The sequence below is a fragment of the Argentina anserina genome, chromosome 3, assembly GCF_933775445.1.
Source record: "Argentina anserina chromosome 3, drPotAnse1.1, whole genome shotgun sequence".
Taxonomy (NCBI): Eukaryota; Viridiplantae; Streptophyta; class Magnoliopsida; order Rosales; family Rosaceae; genus Argentina; species Argentina anserina.
The window spans coordinates 307,499-323,212 of NC_065874.1; the positions used below are offsets into that span (position 1 = coordinate 307,499).

Here is a 15,714-nt window from a genome sequence, read left to right on the forward strand (position 1 = left end):
CTTGATCGAGTTCTTGTTTTCACCCTTAAATCTCGCCTACTCTATCCCTTTTTACTTATTCACTTTACCACCTGAACCTAAGCTAGGAGGTATTCATGAATAGAGTTATTTAGGAGGCAAGGAACTTGTGTGAGTAGGAGCTATTTTCAGCATACATTCCTTTTACACGTTTAACAATCGGTGCCTGCTATGCCTACGTTTTGTTTTGTTTTGGTTTTGTTTCATTTAGCATATACGTTAATATGCTTGAATCTCACTGTTGAGGAAAGAAATATGAAGATGCACTGTTTGTGTAACTTCTTTAGTATATTTGAAGATTTGCAAGCTTGCAAGGTGGAGCTTTCTAACAGAATGGGGAGAGCTTCCCAGAAAAATTGCTGATCCAATTTCAAATGACATGTAGTTGGCAAAGCTATGAACTGGAGCTATCGTTTGGTGCTCCACTACAGGCAGATTCGGACTAGGTGAAAGGAAAATATTTATAAGGGAGGCCTTGAACGGGACTATACATGTAAACAGATTCTGAAGGAATTCATTATACAGATGTTGCAAGCATTTTTGTTGAGCATTTTTGTTCTGGATTGTTGATTTCTTTTCTTTAGATTATTTTCAATGTTCATATAAGCTCGTTTTTGGGATCAGTTGCTTGTTAATCAGGTTACACACTACATTATTTTTCGGCCTACTCGAACATATCTTCCCGATACTTGTTCTCTAGCATAAACCTCAAATAAGGCACCGATTTTATTTGTATAAAAAACAAGCCACCGATTTTTTTTTTTTCCCCAGATAAATAGGGTATGATTTTCCTAATAGGAATAGCCTTTGTATTTATCCTCTCCATATATTTGTAGATGTACAATACAAATCCTAGTCGAATCATTATTTTTTATTGTTCAAGAGACTACTTGGCACTCCTATAAAACAAGGCACGTACTGTATCTTCGGTAGAATATCTTCGCGAAAAACTTGTGCACTGCTCTTCTGCTACACTTTCGTTCGTTGTGATCAAGGATGTCTATTTCGTTGTCGGTTTCCGGCGGCACCAGTGCTTGTGGATCTCTCAATCAGAAAAAAACTTGGGGTGATTCTTCGTTTCAAGAAGAAGATCTTTGCCTTTATTTCGGCAAGTTTGGGGTAACGATGGACAACACCAATACTTCACCAGGTTCGTCTTCTAATGTCTCTCCAACCAAACCCCAGCAACAATCAGAGGCTTATGGTTATCCCAAACATGAAATCGGGTTTGGAAATTCTCATTCTGTTCCAGTTCCATTATATTCACAAGATATATGGAGCGGCCAAAGTGACAACCCTGCAGGTAAATCCTTCATCTTCACAAGTCATGCACTTAGGGTTTTATCACAAAGGTTTATGTGTTTATGTGTATACATGCGTGTTTGCTTTGAGTCTATTGTAATTTATATTTGCATGGTTGATTTTGTAGGACAATTTTTGGGTTCTAACAACCTGAATGCGCTAAGTTTGACCAGGAATAGTAACCCTATACTAGACGCATATGCTGGCTTTCAATCTCATGAAGTGGCTGAGAAGAGTGGAATGTATTCAAATATTAACTGGTATCAAAGTTCAGGAATATTGAATATGGGGAATCAATGCAGCTTTGGCAATGAATCAATGCTGGGAAGCAGCAATATAGCTCAAATGGCAATGACTCAATCTGGCTCACAGAACTTGCTAGATAGCTTGCTGAAGAAGGACCCCAGAGTAACAACTAAGATATTTGAAGGTGTTTACAATTTCCTATTTGAGGTGATGAATGATTCAAATGGACATCATCTTTTTGCAAAGCTAATTCTGTCATGCAGCGATAACCAGTTACACCGCATTGTAGCAATGATAGCTTTGAATGTCCGATTACTCATCAACACATCAGTCAGCAGATATGGGTATCTAATCTATCTCTTTTGACTATTCACAAGAGATATGTCTTCCGTTTATGCTTTTAGTTCTTCTGGACAGATCAATATTAATGATTCTTTTGACTTGTTTGTGCAGCTCTAAATCAGTTCAGAGGCTGATCAAGGTGCTTGAGAAATCACCATTGATTGACATCGTGATAGCAGCTCTATCCAGTGGATTCGAAGAATTGATGACCAATCGTTCAGGATCCTTGGTTATATTGAAGTGCTTAAACCTCAACAATGAGAAAAATCAGGTAACTTGGCTTAAGGTCTCTCTTTTTAATCTATGCATGTGCATACTATTTCAAGTATATAGCTAATTTGGTATCATTGCAGAAACTCTATGAAACTGCTATAAATCATTGCATTCCATTGGCTCAGAATGAAAAGGGTTGTATATACTTGAATGAGTTCATCACCAACAGTAAGACTCCATATAGAGAGAAGCTCATAGCTGCGATCTCAAGCAAATCAAAATTCCTTTCTCAGGATCCTTCAGGGTATGATTTTTAATTCTTTCTCTAGCTGCTTGTTCAACTGTGGCTTTACATTATTGTACATTGACTTGTTAAGTTGGCTGATAACACTGTTTTATTCAGGAACTTTGTTGTTCAGCACATCCTCGGACTCCACAATCCCAATTTCAGTGAGCGCATATGTTTGGAGCTGAGAGATCTTTATGTTCAGCTCTCGCTACAAAAAGGTGGCAGTCATGTTGTAGAGAAGTGCTTAAACTCTTCGGGGATGGTTCATGTGGTAACTGTTCTTCTTGAGTATGAAAAACTTTGTCAAGTTGCAAGGGATCAATATGGAAACTACGTGATCCAAACAGCGTTGAAGAGCACAAAGCGCGCAAAGAGTCCCCTTCATCAAATGCTTGTGTCGAAGCTCTTAAAGAATCCGAATGAGCTTATGTTTGGGTTTGGAAAGAAAGTGCTTGGTTTGATTCACAATGGGATCCCACTAGAGTAACTGTGAATAGATCTCAGGATATCTACTTGATCTGCATTAGATTTGTATGCGTCTGCTTCCAAATGACTGTAGGAAACACTTTTAACCGTCAAGAGTGCTGATAGCTGTAGGTCTCTATGCCTGTATGCCTGTTGTGATACTCTACTGTATCGTTCGTGTCGATTCTCTTTTGATTTGGCTGTGACAGACAGTTTCTATAGTAACCTCGTATTTGTTTTTGTATTCTATTGTAGATTCGTGTTCTTAGGCAAAGGCACTTTTGTCACAATTTAGCTGGTTTTTGAAGGCCATGTCCGGAGACATTCATATATGGAACAATTTGATTCATACAAACCAATTTAGCTGTTTCTGCATACAAACTAATTGACCGAATGTGAGATATATAATATATATGGTATACTAAAATTTTTCTACAAAAATACAGTCCAATTATTTCATTCATTCCCAAAGGACTAAACCAATATACAGGAGCTACAATCAACCAAACAGATTCTTATACAGTCCAATTAACAAACAAGATTCTTATATTATCTGAACTCGATCAGCAAATTCATTTTCAATAAAAAACTACTAGTATGAGCAGGTTTCGTAAAGAAAGAGCCAGAGGATCATCTCGAGCCCTTTTATGATGTCGCCCCGACGTCCCGATCGGTCTGTGAATTGGGCCAACGTTGTACTGAGCATAACAAGAAAATCAATCAGTATCAACAGATATTTAACAGAAATCCGTATATACACTGTACAATTTCCCACACAAAACCACAATGTGGATCCAAACATATCAGAAAGATGCACATTACCTACAATTACAAAACATGTTAGGATAACAAAACGAGATTCCAACTCCACAAGGTCGGACGGCATATCAATTCTAGAGATTAGTTTGATGCGAATTTATCCTTGGGCCAGTGGAGTCTAAATATTTAACATACTTGATGATTACTGCTATTTGTTCTTGTTGCTTAGACGTTTAAATGGATGTCTAGTTTGATGATTACTGCTATTTGTTCTGGTTGCTTATAATTCGACGTTTGCATGGATGTCCGGCTTGATGATTTGCTACAGTCAAAAGTGCTTGGTTAATTTAACCGTCTAGTTTGACACTGAATGCTGGTAGTGTTGGTTGCTATTGAGCCCAGTATTACTGTTTGGATATTGAATCTCATCAGTGTTTTGTGAGCAAGCCAGGTTGAAAGAACCCTCCTTTTCCAAACCATCGCGCCTTCCACCTTTGTGCTACTGAATAGAAATACACCAAAATAATCTTACAGTGCATCCTGAAAGATAGCAACTTCAGAAATATAGTATAAAACAGTGAACCTCAGAATTGCAGATGATGTCAACAAGGCATTAAACCATTCAGTCCCGAAAGATGGTGTGTTTTTAACTGATTTCATCACAGGTTCAAATCGTATGCAGCAACCAAATGAAAACAAATGCCTCAGAATAGCGGAAATGTCAACAAGGCTTGTAAGGCCAATCAGTCCCGAAAGATGGTATTTGTTAACCGATCTCATCAGAGGCAAAAAAAAGAGACTCAATCACACAAGGTTTTGAAAATGTATGACTCATGGCAAGTCCCAAATGGTAAATGCAGCAACGCTGCTCCACAAGGCAATGGAATATGAGGCCACTTTTCGACGGAGGAACTCCCCAAGGAGAACCATCAACATCAGCAAGATATATCTACGACGTTAACTTTGGAATGTACAGACATTATATATAGTCTGCCCCATCAAGAAAGGGACTGATCAAGGTCCCCCGTCAAAAACATATAACAAGATGAAACAAAAATAAAATAAAGAATAAAGATTTGGACATGTCTGTCTCATGGCCAGTCCCAAATGGTAAAGGCAGCAACGCCGCTCCACAAGGCAATGGAATATGAGACTGCTCCGCCGACGGAGGAACTCCCAAAAGAGGACCATCAACATCAGCAAAGCATTTATGTTCGACGTTAACTTTGGAATGTGCAAACATCAATATCAGTTTGCTCCATTAAGTAAGGGAACGAATCAATTTCCCCCGTCGCAGAATCACAACACAGCAAGAACAAATCTTTAGCAACACAGTTGAACAACAACAATAGAACAGAAGAAGTTCCTACACAAAGCTCAAGCAGCACAAATTCAATACGAGAGTTTTCAATCCAAGTAATCAAACCAAACAACTTGGCTACTTAAAAGCAACAACTTGGTTCCTAAACAAAACGAAAGTATGATGAAGGAGGCGCAGACCTAAAACCCTGATTGAGAATGTGAGAGATGAATACAGAGCAAGACTATTTATAGTGTGAGGGCTTTCAGATTTGCACCGTTAGATGAGACTTTAGGGTTTTTTCTCTGTCAAGGTGAACCGTCCAGTCCTAAAAAGGCCCACGAAAGCCTAGCCGGCCCACGCCCTCTCTCACCTAATTCACAAATACACCCCATTACTTGTTATATGAAAATATACACAAATCATTTGTTTTCATTTCCAAATCTCACATTCGATTATATCCGAATTCATACCAATCACAGGGTCAAGCTCTGCGACCAGGGGATCATCATCTCTGGCCAGATTACAGATTGAGATAATGATCTAATACATGCCTTGGTAAACTAAGATATCAATTTTGTTACAGATTCTTTGCTTGGTGACAAGTATATATACATTCTTCAAAGAAGCAAAAGAACGTGCGCTAATAAGTAACGACATGCTTGCAGACCATGCAAGCAAACATGTAAACTTTCGAATAATACAAGCGAGGAGAGGTTTCGAACACAGATTACAGCCCACTGGCTAGCAAATGTTGCTGCTACAGACAAGAAGCACAATGAACTCGAGATTCCAGGACAACTCGTGCAGCTTGAATGGCTACTTGTCCATTTACATAGTGATGTCGACATACAGGCATGTATACATCAGCCCCGCCAATCACTTCAGTCTGCAGCTCCTGTGTCTTCCGTAATGTGAAGAAAGCCGGTTTTCCACAAAGTTCGCATCGAGATGTTAGCTTGGTTACAGAATCAGCAAGGGGAATTATATCAAGCACTGAACCAAAGCTCCTCCTGCAAATAGTATTCGAGTTTATCAGTAAAGATGAAAATATTCTAAGAAAAAAGGAATTGAACAGGCACTGGGCACCAGAACTATATCTGCAGTTACTAATACCTCAAATAGTCCCCATCTAGTCCAGCAACTACTACTTTTTTGCCATCATGATCAGCAGCTTCACAGCAGAAATCATAAAGATCTCCAAAAAACTGAGCTTCATCAATACCGATTACATCTAGCTGTCATTGCATACTGGTTATCAATATATTATCACAAATTGTATATTAGCGTACAAATTTTCAGTTATATGATTATTAACAAAATGTCATTACCTGCTCATATGCATCAAGACCAAACTTTTGTTTGAATGATGATAAATTAGGTAATGCCCAGCAAGGCAATTTAACCCCATCATGCGTCACAATTGAATCCATTCCATATCTTGTATCCTTGTTTGATTTGATTACTGCAACGTTACTGCCAAAGGAAACATTTAATGATTAAAACTGTATTAAAACTAAGGACTACATACCCTCTGCATGAAAATTATGTATGCATATTCATTCATGCCCTTGTCAGAGATCTAGTTCATATGTGTGCATTGAAGCCTTTTTGAATCAAACAAACCCGAAATCTGTACACTACAAGAATTCTGAAGTCACCTCAAGTAACAACATATAAACATCATTCATAGTTGACACTTTAGATAAAAAAGTTTCTACCTCTGTGTGCTGTTATCTAACATCATAAGAATCCCACCAAGAACTTTGCAGAGTACTAAGATTGCAAACATCAATCTTTCAGAAGTCTAATAATGTCCCCCATTCTTCGTACTTTGGTGTGTTTGAATACCAATTAAACATGCTGTGATATCTTACTCACGTCAGACATCACTAAAGTACAAAGCTTCAATATGTCGAGTTGATTATAGGACAAGAAAAACGGTATAGGTTCTAGGAAATTAGCTCTATTTCATATGAATTAGCTCCCACCTACATAAAGAACATCGCCTGAATCCTTTAGAGAGTAGTTAATCAATTCAACCATCTCATAAATATCCCTGGACCGTTCATGATATTTATCACCCTTAAGAAAGAAGTGGGTCTCCCTTTGAAGCTCTAGTTTGCTGTAGGCAGGCTCCTTTATCATCCCTGTGTCACTCATCTTAGCCCTAAGCTTAGCAACATTGTCCCACAGCCCAAAGGTGGCATAAGCATTAGACAAGACGACATACTTTCCAGCATTCTCTGCTTCCAGTTTAAAGTACTGCTTTGCTGCAAGGTTCAACAAGTCTCTGTTTCCATGATTTCTACAAGCCCAAAGAAAAGCACCCCACATCACTGAGTGCTCCTTACAAGGAGAGTTCATAACAAACTCATAGGCTTCTTCTAACCTCCCAGCACGTCCTAAAATGTCAACCAAAGCTGCATAATGCTGGCGTCTTGGCTGAATTCCATAATCTCTTGTCATGGAAGAAAAATATTCCCAAGCCTCATCAGACAAACCTCCGTGACTACATGCAGAAAGAAGTGCAATAAAAGTAACATAGTTTGGCCTGATACCTTCAGCTTTCATCCTGTGAAAATAATCTAAGACCTCTTGGACCCTTCCATGTTGACCATACCCAGATATTAGAGCAGTCCACGTAATGGCATTCCTAATTTCAGATGTGTCAAATACCTTATGCCCATCAGATAAATCACTACATTTAAAGTACATATCCATGAGGGCACTATTGACTACAACATTCCCTACAATGTGGCATTTTATCATGACACCGTGAACTTGCTTCCCATCCTCCAGAGTTGCCAAAGTAGAACATGCCCTGAAAACTGAAGCAAAGGTATATTGGTCTGGTGTAAAACCACTCTGTCTCATCTTGTGATAAAGACTCAACCCCACATATTCTTGCCCGTTTTGCACATACCCTGCAATCATTGCATTCCATGAAACCAAGCTTTTCTTGAGCAAGTTATCAAACAAATAGTGAGCGGTTCCTAAACTCCCTGATTTTGCATACAAGATCAACAACTTGGTCTTCAGATATTCATTTCCAACAAATCCCACAACTATCATTTGAGCATGAATTCTTTTTCCTTTCATATACTCTTTCCAAATAATGCTTTCTTGCAACAGAAGAGCATAAGTCTCTGGTTCCGCCTTGACTCCTGTACGACACAATAGCCCAACAGCTTCTGCCAATCTTCCTGAGCAACAGAGTCCCTTCAAAGTTTTATCCAGCTTGTATACGCATTTGGGGCCTGACCTGAAAGCTGGAATATCTTATTGATGATATATGCACTGAATCGATCCGATCCCCACAGAGTTCCTCACGAGTTGGTTAATCTATATAAGCAAACTCTACATACAAGATACAACATATACATGCAAATCCATTCAAAGATGAACCAAGCAATACAGCCTAATGCCATATCAAACCCAATGATTCAGCTCATAACTCTAGAATTATATAAAGTTTAGTACTTTATATAAAAGCTTAAACTTTCTGCCTAAACCAAATGATTTATATTCAGAATAGAAACAGCAGCACCAAAACTGAAACCCACAAGAAATCTCAGGTGGAGGGTCAAACCTGCCATCGCCTTTCTCGGATTGCATTCTGCGAAGAAGCGTGGTGGTCTTTCCGGCAAACATTGGGCCAACGATGACGTGAATCTCACCGGAGCGTTGGCGGCGAGAAGCGGCGTCCATTTCAGCAGCGCCGGTGGGAGCTATCTCGGAAGAGAGGGATGCATAGGGAGAAAAAGTAATGGGCTTTAGTTGGAGAGAATTGGGGGTTTTGAAATGGGTTGGTGGGTAGGATGGGATTGATTTCCAGAGAGATAAAGGTGAGGTCTTTGGGATGCAGTGGGTTGAGATGAGAGCCTTCATCCTTGAAATAGCTAACATCTATCTCTGCCTTCAGAAAGAGAGAGAGAGAGAGAGAGAGCAAAGGGTTTAAGGGTTTTGCTTATATAGGGAAAAAGAATCCACCCATTTCTCATATTGTATATTTTTCAACCAAAAAAGAGAAGAACCGCCTAGCTTCCGCCTAGTTTTGGATTTTTGATCTTTTGCTACTGCTAGGAAGCTAGGTTTTTATTTGGAGATTATTGAAAAAAAAAATCAAAACAGACATCTATCTTCCTTCTATTGTGCAAAATTGCAAATTAGTAATTTGCGGAATCAAAGACACCATCACTTTTCTTGATTTCTGTAGGAGATGTTCATCTGATCATGGGTGAGTGTGTGAGACGGTGACCAAGAATTTTATAGTTTGGACAAACTAACTTGTTTTTCGTTTGACCTGATTATTGAACATCAAAAGTAAAGGTGGGGTGAGGTGAGTTTGATTGCCCAATACCCTTTGTTCTAGAACCAAATACGGTATGTTTGGGACTGCTCTCCAAATCCAACCAGTTCATAGGTTATGTTGAACTAGATAGCAAACGGGATACACAATTACAAGTTGTAATCTTCCTTTGGTTAAGCTCATATAGTCACTAAGACAGCACTTGACCATGTTCAAGGATCGAAAAGCTCATGTATGTCTAGACTATTGATTTAGGATGATTTTAAAATGTCATAACGTACATAATCAAGAGCATCTCTAACCATAATGTCAAATGACATGTGGACACTCTAACGGTAACAATTGACTTAGCAACTCATCTCTAATAATTGTGTCATATCCTATGTGGATTTGACATCAAGCCCTTTAGTGTCAAATTTGACATGCTGAGCTTCTCTAATCATTTCTTTGTTTAGTATTTCACACTCCTCTCCATCTTGTTCTCTCTTCCTTACATATTGAATTATTGATATTAAATTCTCTTCTGAATGTCAAAAGAAAATTAAATATTGATATTATTTGACACAATTGTTAGAGAAGAAACATGTCAAAAATAACTTGGCCATATCACAAGTCAAATTCAAATTTGACTAGATCAAAATAACTATATCATTGGAGATGCTATTAAGACTCTCAGCCTTGCAAGTCACTACTTCCATTCCATCTGAAGAACAACCATCCAAATCTATAGTTGCTTATGTTCTCAACATAAATCATAGAACAGAATATTAGCCGATAGGTAAAATGTGGGCAACTTAGTACCCGAGTTAAGCAGTATCATTAAGCTACAAAATATGACACACGATGTTCCCCCAGTTTTCTAAAGATCCCTCTGGAAAACACAAATCGAGCGATCCTCTATATTAAACACTACACTTGTGCTTTGGTTCTCATAATCATAATCTCGCACAAGCTACTTAACCACTGTCTACTTACATAACCTACTTTTAACAGTCTATTATTACACAGAGATGTTTGTTCTATCTTGCAAATTTTTAATGTCAATGGCATCACCGCCTCTCCTTCAGCAGCCGTTCCCTCTCCAGTATGTACATTCCTTCTTTATACTTTTGACTTGGCTCATAAGCCTTCTCCTAGGATCATCAATAAAAGAGGTGAAATACCACAAACAGTTAGCTAAAACCAGAACAAGAACAAAGTAAACAGCATCTAATACTGTCCGATTGATAAAGTTAGACCACAAGATGTGAGCAAATTTATACAAAATTAGGAAAATGAGACTGGCAGAAACTGAACTCAGTGAATGGCATCCGAAATTAAGTACGAAAGATGTGAGCAAGTCAAATCCATTCATCATAGGATACTGCTATTGCTGTTTTGAAGTATAAAAATACACCCATAAATTTAGCAGTAGTCACAACAGAACGAAAAAATCACCATTAATCCTCACAAGAGTTGTAATTCTTCGGGTTTTCAAATGATTTCGTTATAACAGAATGCTGGCAACTTTAAAGATCATGCTTTAACCATCACCAGGATCACATAAACGCATAAAAGATCCAAGTATAATATCATATTATCATTACACCCAAGATGCTACTTCAGTAAGAGTAATACCACATTGAAAAGTCTAAGATCCCTAAAAACCACATTGCATAATGTGAAAACACTGAATATGAGAGAGTTCAAATAAATAGCAATATAGCATTGAGCTATTGACCAATTACAAGAAAATGGGTGACAAGTTCACTCAGAAATACTATGATCATGCTTAACACTAAGGACTTAGGAGAAGAAATTGGACAACAGTTTAGAACTTACATATTTCCAACCCAGAATTTGTTGGCAAGAGCTGCAGTAAATATCATTCACAATATGCAATCCACTAATCAAATACCGCTCTTCAATAGGCCCAAGAGATATATTCACCCTGGAAATAGAAAAACAATCAGTACAAAAACTAACGACTTCATCTTCTCACATCACAAACTTAATGAGCAACAAACCCAAAACCATAAGCTCTTAAAGTCTCAATCTATGATGGGAAAAACAAGAATCTGAAACCCAGAAGTGAATGAAAAAAAAAAAAGGTTCTTACACATTTCTGAAGAGGTAGGCTTTGCCGAGACGGCCCTGAAAATCCTTGGAAACGATATCGCTGTGGGAGGCAGTGTCCACCTCGCAACACTTGCATTTGAAGATCTTCGGGCCACTCACTGACTCTATGAATAGCCTTCCCATCAAGCCCAAATTCCCCAATTCGATTCCCTCGATTTTTTATCCTTCGATCCAGATGTTTGTCTGTTCGTTTATGTTGTTGTTTGTTGTTTAACACTTGATCTTGTTCCAACCAATAATAGGCGGGACTAGACAGCAATGGTAACCCGACAAGTCACACTGTATAAGTGTATATTGAAGGTACTTCTACAAAGGGATATACTTGTCTTTCCAGTGTGCCGTACATTAGCTCGAGAAAAAATTTATCATATTAATACATTGATGCACAACATACCAAATCCTTGCATTTTACTCTTTGTATGGACATTTCTTATCTACCTTCCTAGTTCCAGTCCATCATATTCAGGCATGTTCACCGTGCGGCAAATTTTGTAGCAGACAAACTAGCTATTTGTGCTCACTAAATTCCTGGGCCTTTGATTTGGTTTCATGCTCTCCCCCTCTATTTGTTCCAAACGTTTCATTTGGATCAGCTGGAAAGAGACGTCCTCAGGGCTTTGTGTTGTGGTATTTCTTTGAGTATTATTTCATCATTGAAAAAAAAATCCTTGTAGTTTTACTTGTGCAACTCGACTTTTTTGATGTCTATGATTATAAAGGAATGAAATTGACTAGATTTAAAGCAAGACTTTTTAGGTGAACCGAGTAAAATACAGCATTATCAAAAGATGAACGGGAAATGGTGAGAAATACAGTGCACAAGGATGGGAAAGAAACAGAACACTGTATAAGCTTTGTAATCCTCCGTCAGATCATTTACATCATTACATGTACTTCAATTTTCTTTTCTTCCACCCAGAGAGAGTGAAAACATGTTCCTTAAATAAACATTTAAACAAATTTAAAAAATCAGATCAAATGGAGAAGGAATGCAAGGAACTTGAGTGGAGCGAAGAGGCATGTAAGACCCGCCAAAAAATTCCATCCAGACCTCATTTGTTGTTTAGCTTTCTAAGATGAACAGCACCCACCTTTTTTAGGCTCTGTACTTGATGCTTCTTCGTCTCCATGTATGACCACCGTCTTGCCAGTCCCCACCCAGCTAGGGTCCTGTTTCTTGAGCTCCTGGGACATCATTACTTTTCGACTTAGTATATTGTAAATCTCCTTCACTACCATCTGAAAGGCGGCAGCAACGTTGGATGAGTCGAGAGCAGATGTTTCCATGAAAAATAAACCCTGTGCTTCTGCCAAGGCTTTTCCTTCAGCAGTGGATACCTCCCGGGCATCCTTGAGATCCGACTTGTTACCAACAAGTATCGTCACAACATTCATGTCGGAGTGAGCTGTTCAACAGTAGATCCACCTGATCAATCTCAGTCCATCACATCAATTTAAGGGAAATGCTATTAAAACTTTTAGGCCACTGGGTACAGCAGGATGGATTGACAGGATAGCTAACTAGAAATCAACACAATGAATAAAATTGAAGCAGTTACTTTTCGAATCCAATCTGAACTACTGTTAAATGATACTGTTGTGGTGTGCTGCACATAACCGCTCACAATTATATCCTCTGGAGGAGGACAAATGTTTATCCTCAATGCTAAAGAAATATTCCCAACTGCTCTAACCAATGCCTACAACATGAAGCATCCCAAAAATCTTTTTTTCAATGTTTCAATGCCTTGGTAGCTAATATTTCATACAAATTTATAGGATGTGTGATAATAAATTCATGTTGGACAGGAGGCAAGTTAAGAATGAAGATTATGTTAGGGAAAAAATGCCACTTTGATAAACACACAGCCTAGAAAGGAAGCATATACTGGAACAAGAAAAGAGAGAGTAGAAAACAAAATCAAGGGACAGTGATAAGCACTTACTGTGGAGCTCATTGAGCCATCTGCCAATACTATCAAATGTCTGATGCCTACTGATATCATAAACCAAAAGAGCACCAACAGCACCTCTATAATATGCAGATGTAACAGCCCTAAACCGCTCTTGACCAGCCGTGTCCCATATCTGTGCTTTGACTTCTTTACCATCAATAACAATCTTTTGGGTTTGGAACTCTACACCTATTGTCGACTTTGAATTAGGGAAGAACTCATTTCTAGCGAATCTTGCAAGCAAATTAGATTTACCAACAGCTGAGTCACCAATCAAAACAATTTTGAAAAGATAATCCTCAGTCTTTTCTTCCTCGGAATGAAAAGCCATTTTCCAATTCCAACGAGTTGACGATCTATAAGACCATATTACTAATAGGTAACTCAATGGCTCCTCAAGGTCTGTACAACAAGAATATGGTTTGACAGAGGAAGAGTGCAAGGCAGGCAGGGAATATGCCGAGCAAAACTTTTCCACAATTACTTGAGCACAGCATAAACAGTATCTGAAGCCGCCTACATTACATAGCTCTGAGGTATGAGCAAAGATACTAACTTCTCTCGGCTTAACTACTAGTCTAAACCCGAAAAGCTTTAGGGCCAAATCCTGCACCACAAACATAGCACAGATCAAATGTCAAAAGGGAAGCTAGTTAATCACTCTTCTGTAAAGATCAGTACTTTAGCCTCATCCTCATACAGGCTATCATTAATACCTCAAACTCTTATTTGACCTCCTTCCCACTCCAGATTTCCCTCCTAATCAAGGCTTCAAGGTTTAAACCTGAAAATTAACCACAACGGGGTTGCAATGACTGACCACAAAATTCTAAATTGCATACCAACCCCTTAACAACCTCATTGAACATGAATGCATTTTACTTGAATCATCAACACCACATTGATCATTGACTGATATATAAATACATACATCAAAATGTAGAGAATTACCAGACTGCAGAGCGATAACGGATCAATAGCTCCAAACCTGCCATAACCCGATCCGTTAAACCATTTTATCCTCAAAAATCCAAAAGCAAATAACACACAAAAGGTCACATTGATGACAATGACAATCTAAAATTGCAAGAAGTAAATAAAAGATTGACATTGGGAGATTCGAGAGAGCCATGTGGGAATACAAATCTAAGGAGTTGAGACATTATGGAAAAACGTAGAGACCGTGGAGGGTGGTGATCGACGGCAGTCAACGACGGAGATCGGAGGAGAAGGGCGAGAGGAGGCCAACGGAGATGATAATGGGAGAAGAGAGGGTCGTCAGAAGCACACATCGGACAAAGTGGAGGGGAAGAACGAGGACAACGATTGATTAAGGCAATTTCGGTATTGTCTCTAACACTTGAGGAGTTTTCCGTCTTGTTTTTAATTCTTCCCACTTTCAACTTTCAACGTGGAAACCGTAACAGTAACGAACACCCTTTTTAGTTTAGCTACAGTTGACTCAATTTTGGTGAAATTAAATCGCTTAACAAATGAGAAATTATTTTATATACACGCAACATATTTCACGTGACATATTATTTTAATATTATTAGTCTATTTTTTATTGTGATGTTTTTAATTGGTTCTTATATGTAAATTAACTTTTGTCATTTTCACCGTATGCATGTTAATTATACCATGACGTATAATGATTGACTCGATACACCACATGGCAGTGTCACGTGGTGTGGCGGGTACACATAATAATTACTCAAAAACAAATTGTGCCAACATGTTTGTTGAAAAAAAAACTTGCGTATAACTTGGTATGTACGTGTGCGTCCAAACTCACTCATTTGCACACTTTAAGAATACAAATACATGATTTTAACTGTTTAGTTTATTACTAAATATCATTTCTATAAAAGATCAACATAAACAAAAATCGTTTGTTTTGTCGATTGCATCAAACAAATGAACGGTTATAGTGAAAGTTAGTAGTCTCATGATCAACTGTCAATTTGTTTGATGCAATCGACTATGAAGACGATTTTTATTTACATCAATTTTTTGCAAACATTATCTTTATTAGTTTAATTAAATTTTAAACAATTAGAAAATTTATTTATATTGTGAAAAGTAGACAAACAAAATATAATTCGAACACACGAATACATACTAGGTTGTACGCAAGTGTTTTTTCAACAACTGTATGTAAAGACGGTAATCTTATTTTACCAACTCCATAAGCACTTACTCAAAGAAAGTTCCCCCAACACCCCGAACCAACACTGCGTAATCACCGAATGGTACGGCCTCCTCCTAATGCAGCCATCATCAGTTAGTTGATCTAAAGCCGAGCACCAAATCACTATCGAAGTCGACTGCATACCGTCATCAATCTAGACTCAAAGTTGCGACACTTACACAAATCCAAACACTCAAAAGTCAT

General features: G+C 38.2%; 5 protein-coding genes and 2 non-coding genes across 7 annotated transcripts; 1 reads left to right on the forward strand and 6 right to left on the reverse strand.

The window, feature by feature from the left end:
• The first annotated feature begins 1,143 nt into the window (after window positions 1-1,143).
• LOC126789403 (pumilio homolog 12-like) lies at window positions 1,144-2,897 on the forward strand. Its single transcript, XM_050515551.1, has 5 exons — window positions 1,144-1,321; window positions 1,448-1,910; window positions 2,020-2,179; window positions 2,262-2,425; window positions 2,525-2,897. Exons 1-5 carry the CDS (start codon window positions 1,144-1,146, stop codon window positions 2,895-2,897), a joined length of 1,338 nt encoding a protein of 445 aa, XP_050371508.1.
• A 1,316-nt stretch (window positions 2,898-4,213) lies between these two features.
• On the reverse strand, window positions 4,214-4,303 carry LOC126789681 (small nucleolar RNA SNORD96 family). Its single transcript, XR_007671595.1, has one exon. It is a non-coding gene; the product is annotated as a small nucleolar RNA SNORD96 family (small nucleolar RNA).
• A 30-nt stretch (window positions 4,304-4,333) lies between these two features.
• LOC126789682 (small nucleolar RNA SNORD96 family) lies at window positions 4,334-4,423 on the reverse strand. Its single transcript, XR_007671596.1, has one exon. It is a non-coding gene; the product is annotated as a small nucleolar RNA SNORD96 family (small nucleolar RNA).
• A 936-nt stretch (window positions 4,424-5,359) lies between these two features.
• LOC126786674 (thymidine kinase a-like) lies at window positions 5,360-8,884 on the reverse strand. The gene is made up of 4 exons (XM_050512571.1): window positions 8,527-8,884; window positions 6,266-6,410; window positions 6,051-6,172; window positions 5,360-5,947 (listed from the first exon to the last, which is right to left on the reverse strand). Exons 1-4 carry the CDS (start codon window positions 8,841-8,843, stop codon window positions 5,695-5,697), a joined length of 837 nt encoding a protein of 278 aa, XP_050368528.1. The 5' UTR covers window positions 8,844-8,884; the 3' UTR covers window positions 5,360-5,694.
• Window positions 6,506-8,330, reverse strand: LOC126788434 (pentatricopeptide repeat-containing protein At4g16470). The gene is made up of 3 exons (XM_050514428.1): window positions 8,303-8,330; window positions 6,656-8,206; window positions 6,506-6,574 (listed from the first exon to the last, which is right to left on the reverse strand). Exons 1-2 carry the CDS (start codon window positions 8,328-8,330, stop codon window positions 6,915-6,917), a joined length of 1,320 nt encoding a protein of 439 aa, XP_050370385.1. The 3' UTR covers window positions 6,506-6,574; window positions 6,656-6,914.
• Window positions 8,885-9,935: 1,051 nt separating the features above from the next.
• On the reverse strand, window positions 9,936-11,582 carry LOC126788545 (putative yippee-like protein Os10g0369500). The gene is made up of 3 exons (XM_050514546.1): window positions 11,345-11,582; window positions 11,068-11,176; window positions 9,936-10,379 (listed from the first exon to the last, which is right to left on the reverse strand). The coding sequence occupies exons 1-3, from the start codon at window positions 11,485-11,487 to the stop codon at window positions 10,296-10,298; spliced, it is 336 nt and encodes a 111-aa protein (XP_050370503.1). The 5' UTR covers window positions 11,488-11,582; the 3' UTR covers window positions 9,936-10,295.
• A 609-nt stretch (window positions 11,583-12,191) lies between these two features.
• Window positions 12,192-13,922, reverse strand: LOC126786128 (ras-related protein RABA5a). The gene is made up of 2 exons (XM_050511848.1): window positions 13,311-13,922; window positions 12,192-12,770 (listed from the first exon to the last, which is right to left on the reverse strand). Exons 1-2 carry the CDS (start codon window positions 13,648-13,650, stop codon window positions 12,436-12,438), a joined length of 675 nt encoding a protein of 224 aa, XP_050367805.1. The 5' UTR covers window positions 13,651-13,922; the 3' UTR covers window positions 12,192-12,435.
• Window positions 13,923-15,714: the final 1,792 nt, after the last annotated feature.

What these genes read in the sequence shown, in the direction of transcription:
- LOC126789403 (XM_050515551.1), top strand. Translation starts at nt 1,144, where the DNA reads ATGGACAACACCAATACTTCACCAGGTTCGTCTTCTAATGTCTCTCCA. An exon ending in CCAAAGTGACAACCCTGCAG is followed by an intron (nt 1,322 to 1,447) that starts GTAAATCCTTCA and finishes TTGATTTTGTAG; the next exon opens with GACAATTTTTGGGTTCTAAC. An exon ending in ACATCAGTCAGCAGATATGG is followed by an intron (nt 1,911 to 2,019) that starts GTATCTAATCTA and finishes TTGTTTGTGCAG; the next exon opens with CTCTAAATCAGTTCAGAGGC.
- LOC126788434 (XM_050514428.1), bottom strand. Translation starts at nt 8,330, where the DNA reads ATGGATTTGCATGTATATGTTGTATCTT. An exon ending in GCATGTATATGTTGTATCTT is followed by an intron (nt 8,207 to 8,302) that starts GTATGTAGAGTT and finishes AAGATATTCCAG; the next exon opens with CTTTCAGGTCAGGCCCCAAA.
- LOC126786674 (XM_050512571.1), bottom strand. Translation starts at nt 8,843, where the DNA reads ATGTTAGCTATTTCAAGGATGAAGGCTCTCATCTCAACCCACTGCATC. An exon ending in GTCTTGATGCATATGAGCAG is followed by an intron (nt 6,173 to 6,265) that starts GTAATGACATTT and finishes ATGCAATGACAG; the next exon opens with CTAGATGTAATCGGTATTGA. An exon ending in CTAGATGGGGACTATTTGAG is followed by an intron (nt 5,948 to 6,050) that starts GTATTAGTAACT and finishes TACTATTTGCAG; the next exon opens with GAGGAGCTTTGGTTCAGTGC.
- LOC126788545 (XM_050514546.1), bottom strand. Translation starts at nt 11,487, where the DNA reads ATGGGAAGGCTATTCATAGAGTCAGTGAGTGGCCCGAAGATCTTCAAA. An exon ending in GCCTACCTCTTCAGAAATGT is followed by an intron (nt 11,177 to 11,344) that starts GTAAGAACCTTT and finishes TTCTATTTCCAG; the next exon opens with GGTGAATATATCTCTTGGGC. An exon ending in AAATTCTGGGTTGGAAATAT is followed by an intron (nt 10,380 to 11,067) that starts GTAAGTTCTAAA and finishes TGATGATCCTAG; the next exon opens with GAGAAGGCTTATGAGCCAAG.
- LOC126786128 (XM_050511848.1), bottom strand. Translation starts at nt 13,650, where the DNA reads ATGGCTTTTCATTCCGAGGAAGAAAAGACTGAGGATTATCTTTTCAAA. An exon ending in ATGGCTCAATGAGCTCCACA is followed by an intron (nt 12,771 to 13,310) that starts GTAAGTGCTTAT and finishes ACTGTTGAACAG; the next exon opens with CTCACTCCGACATGAATGTT.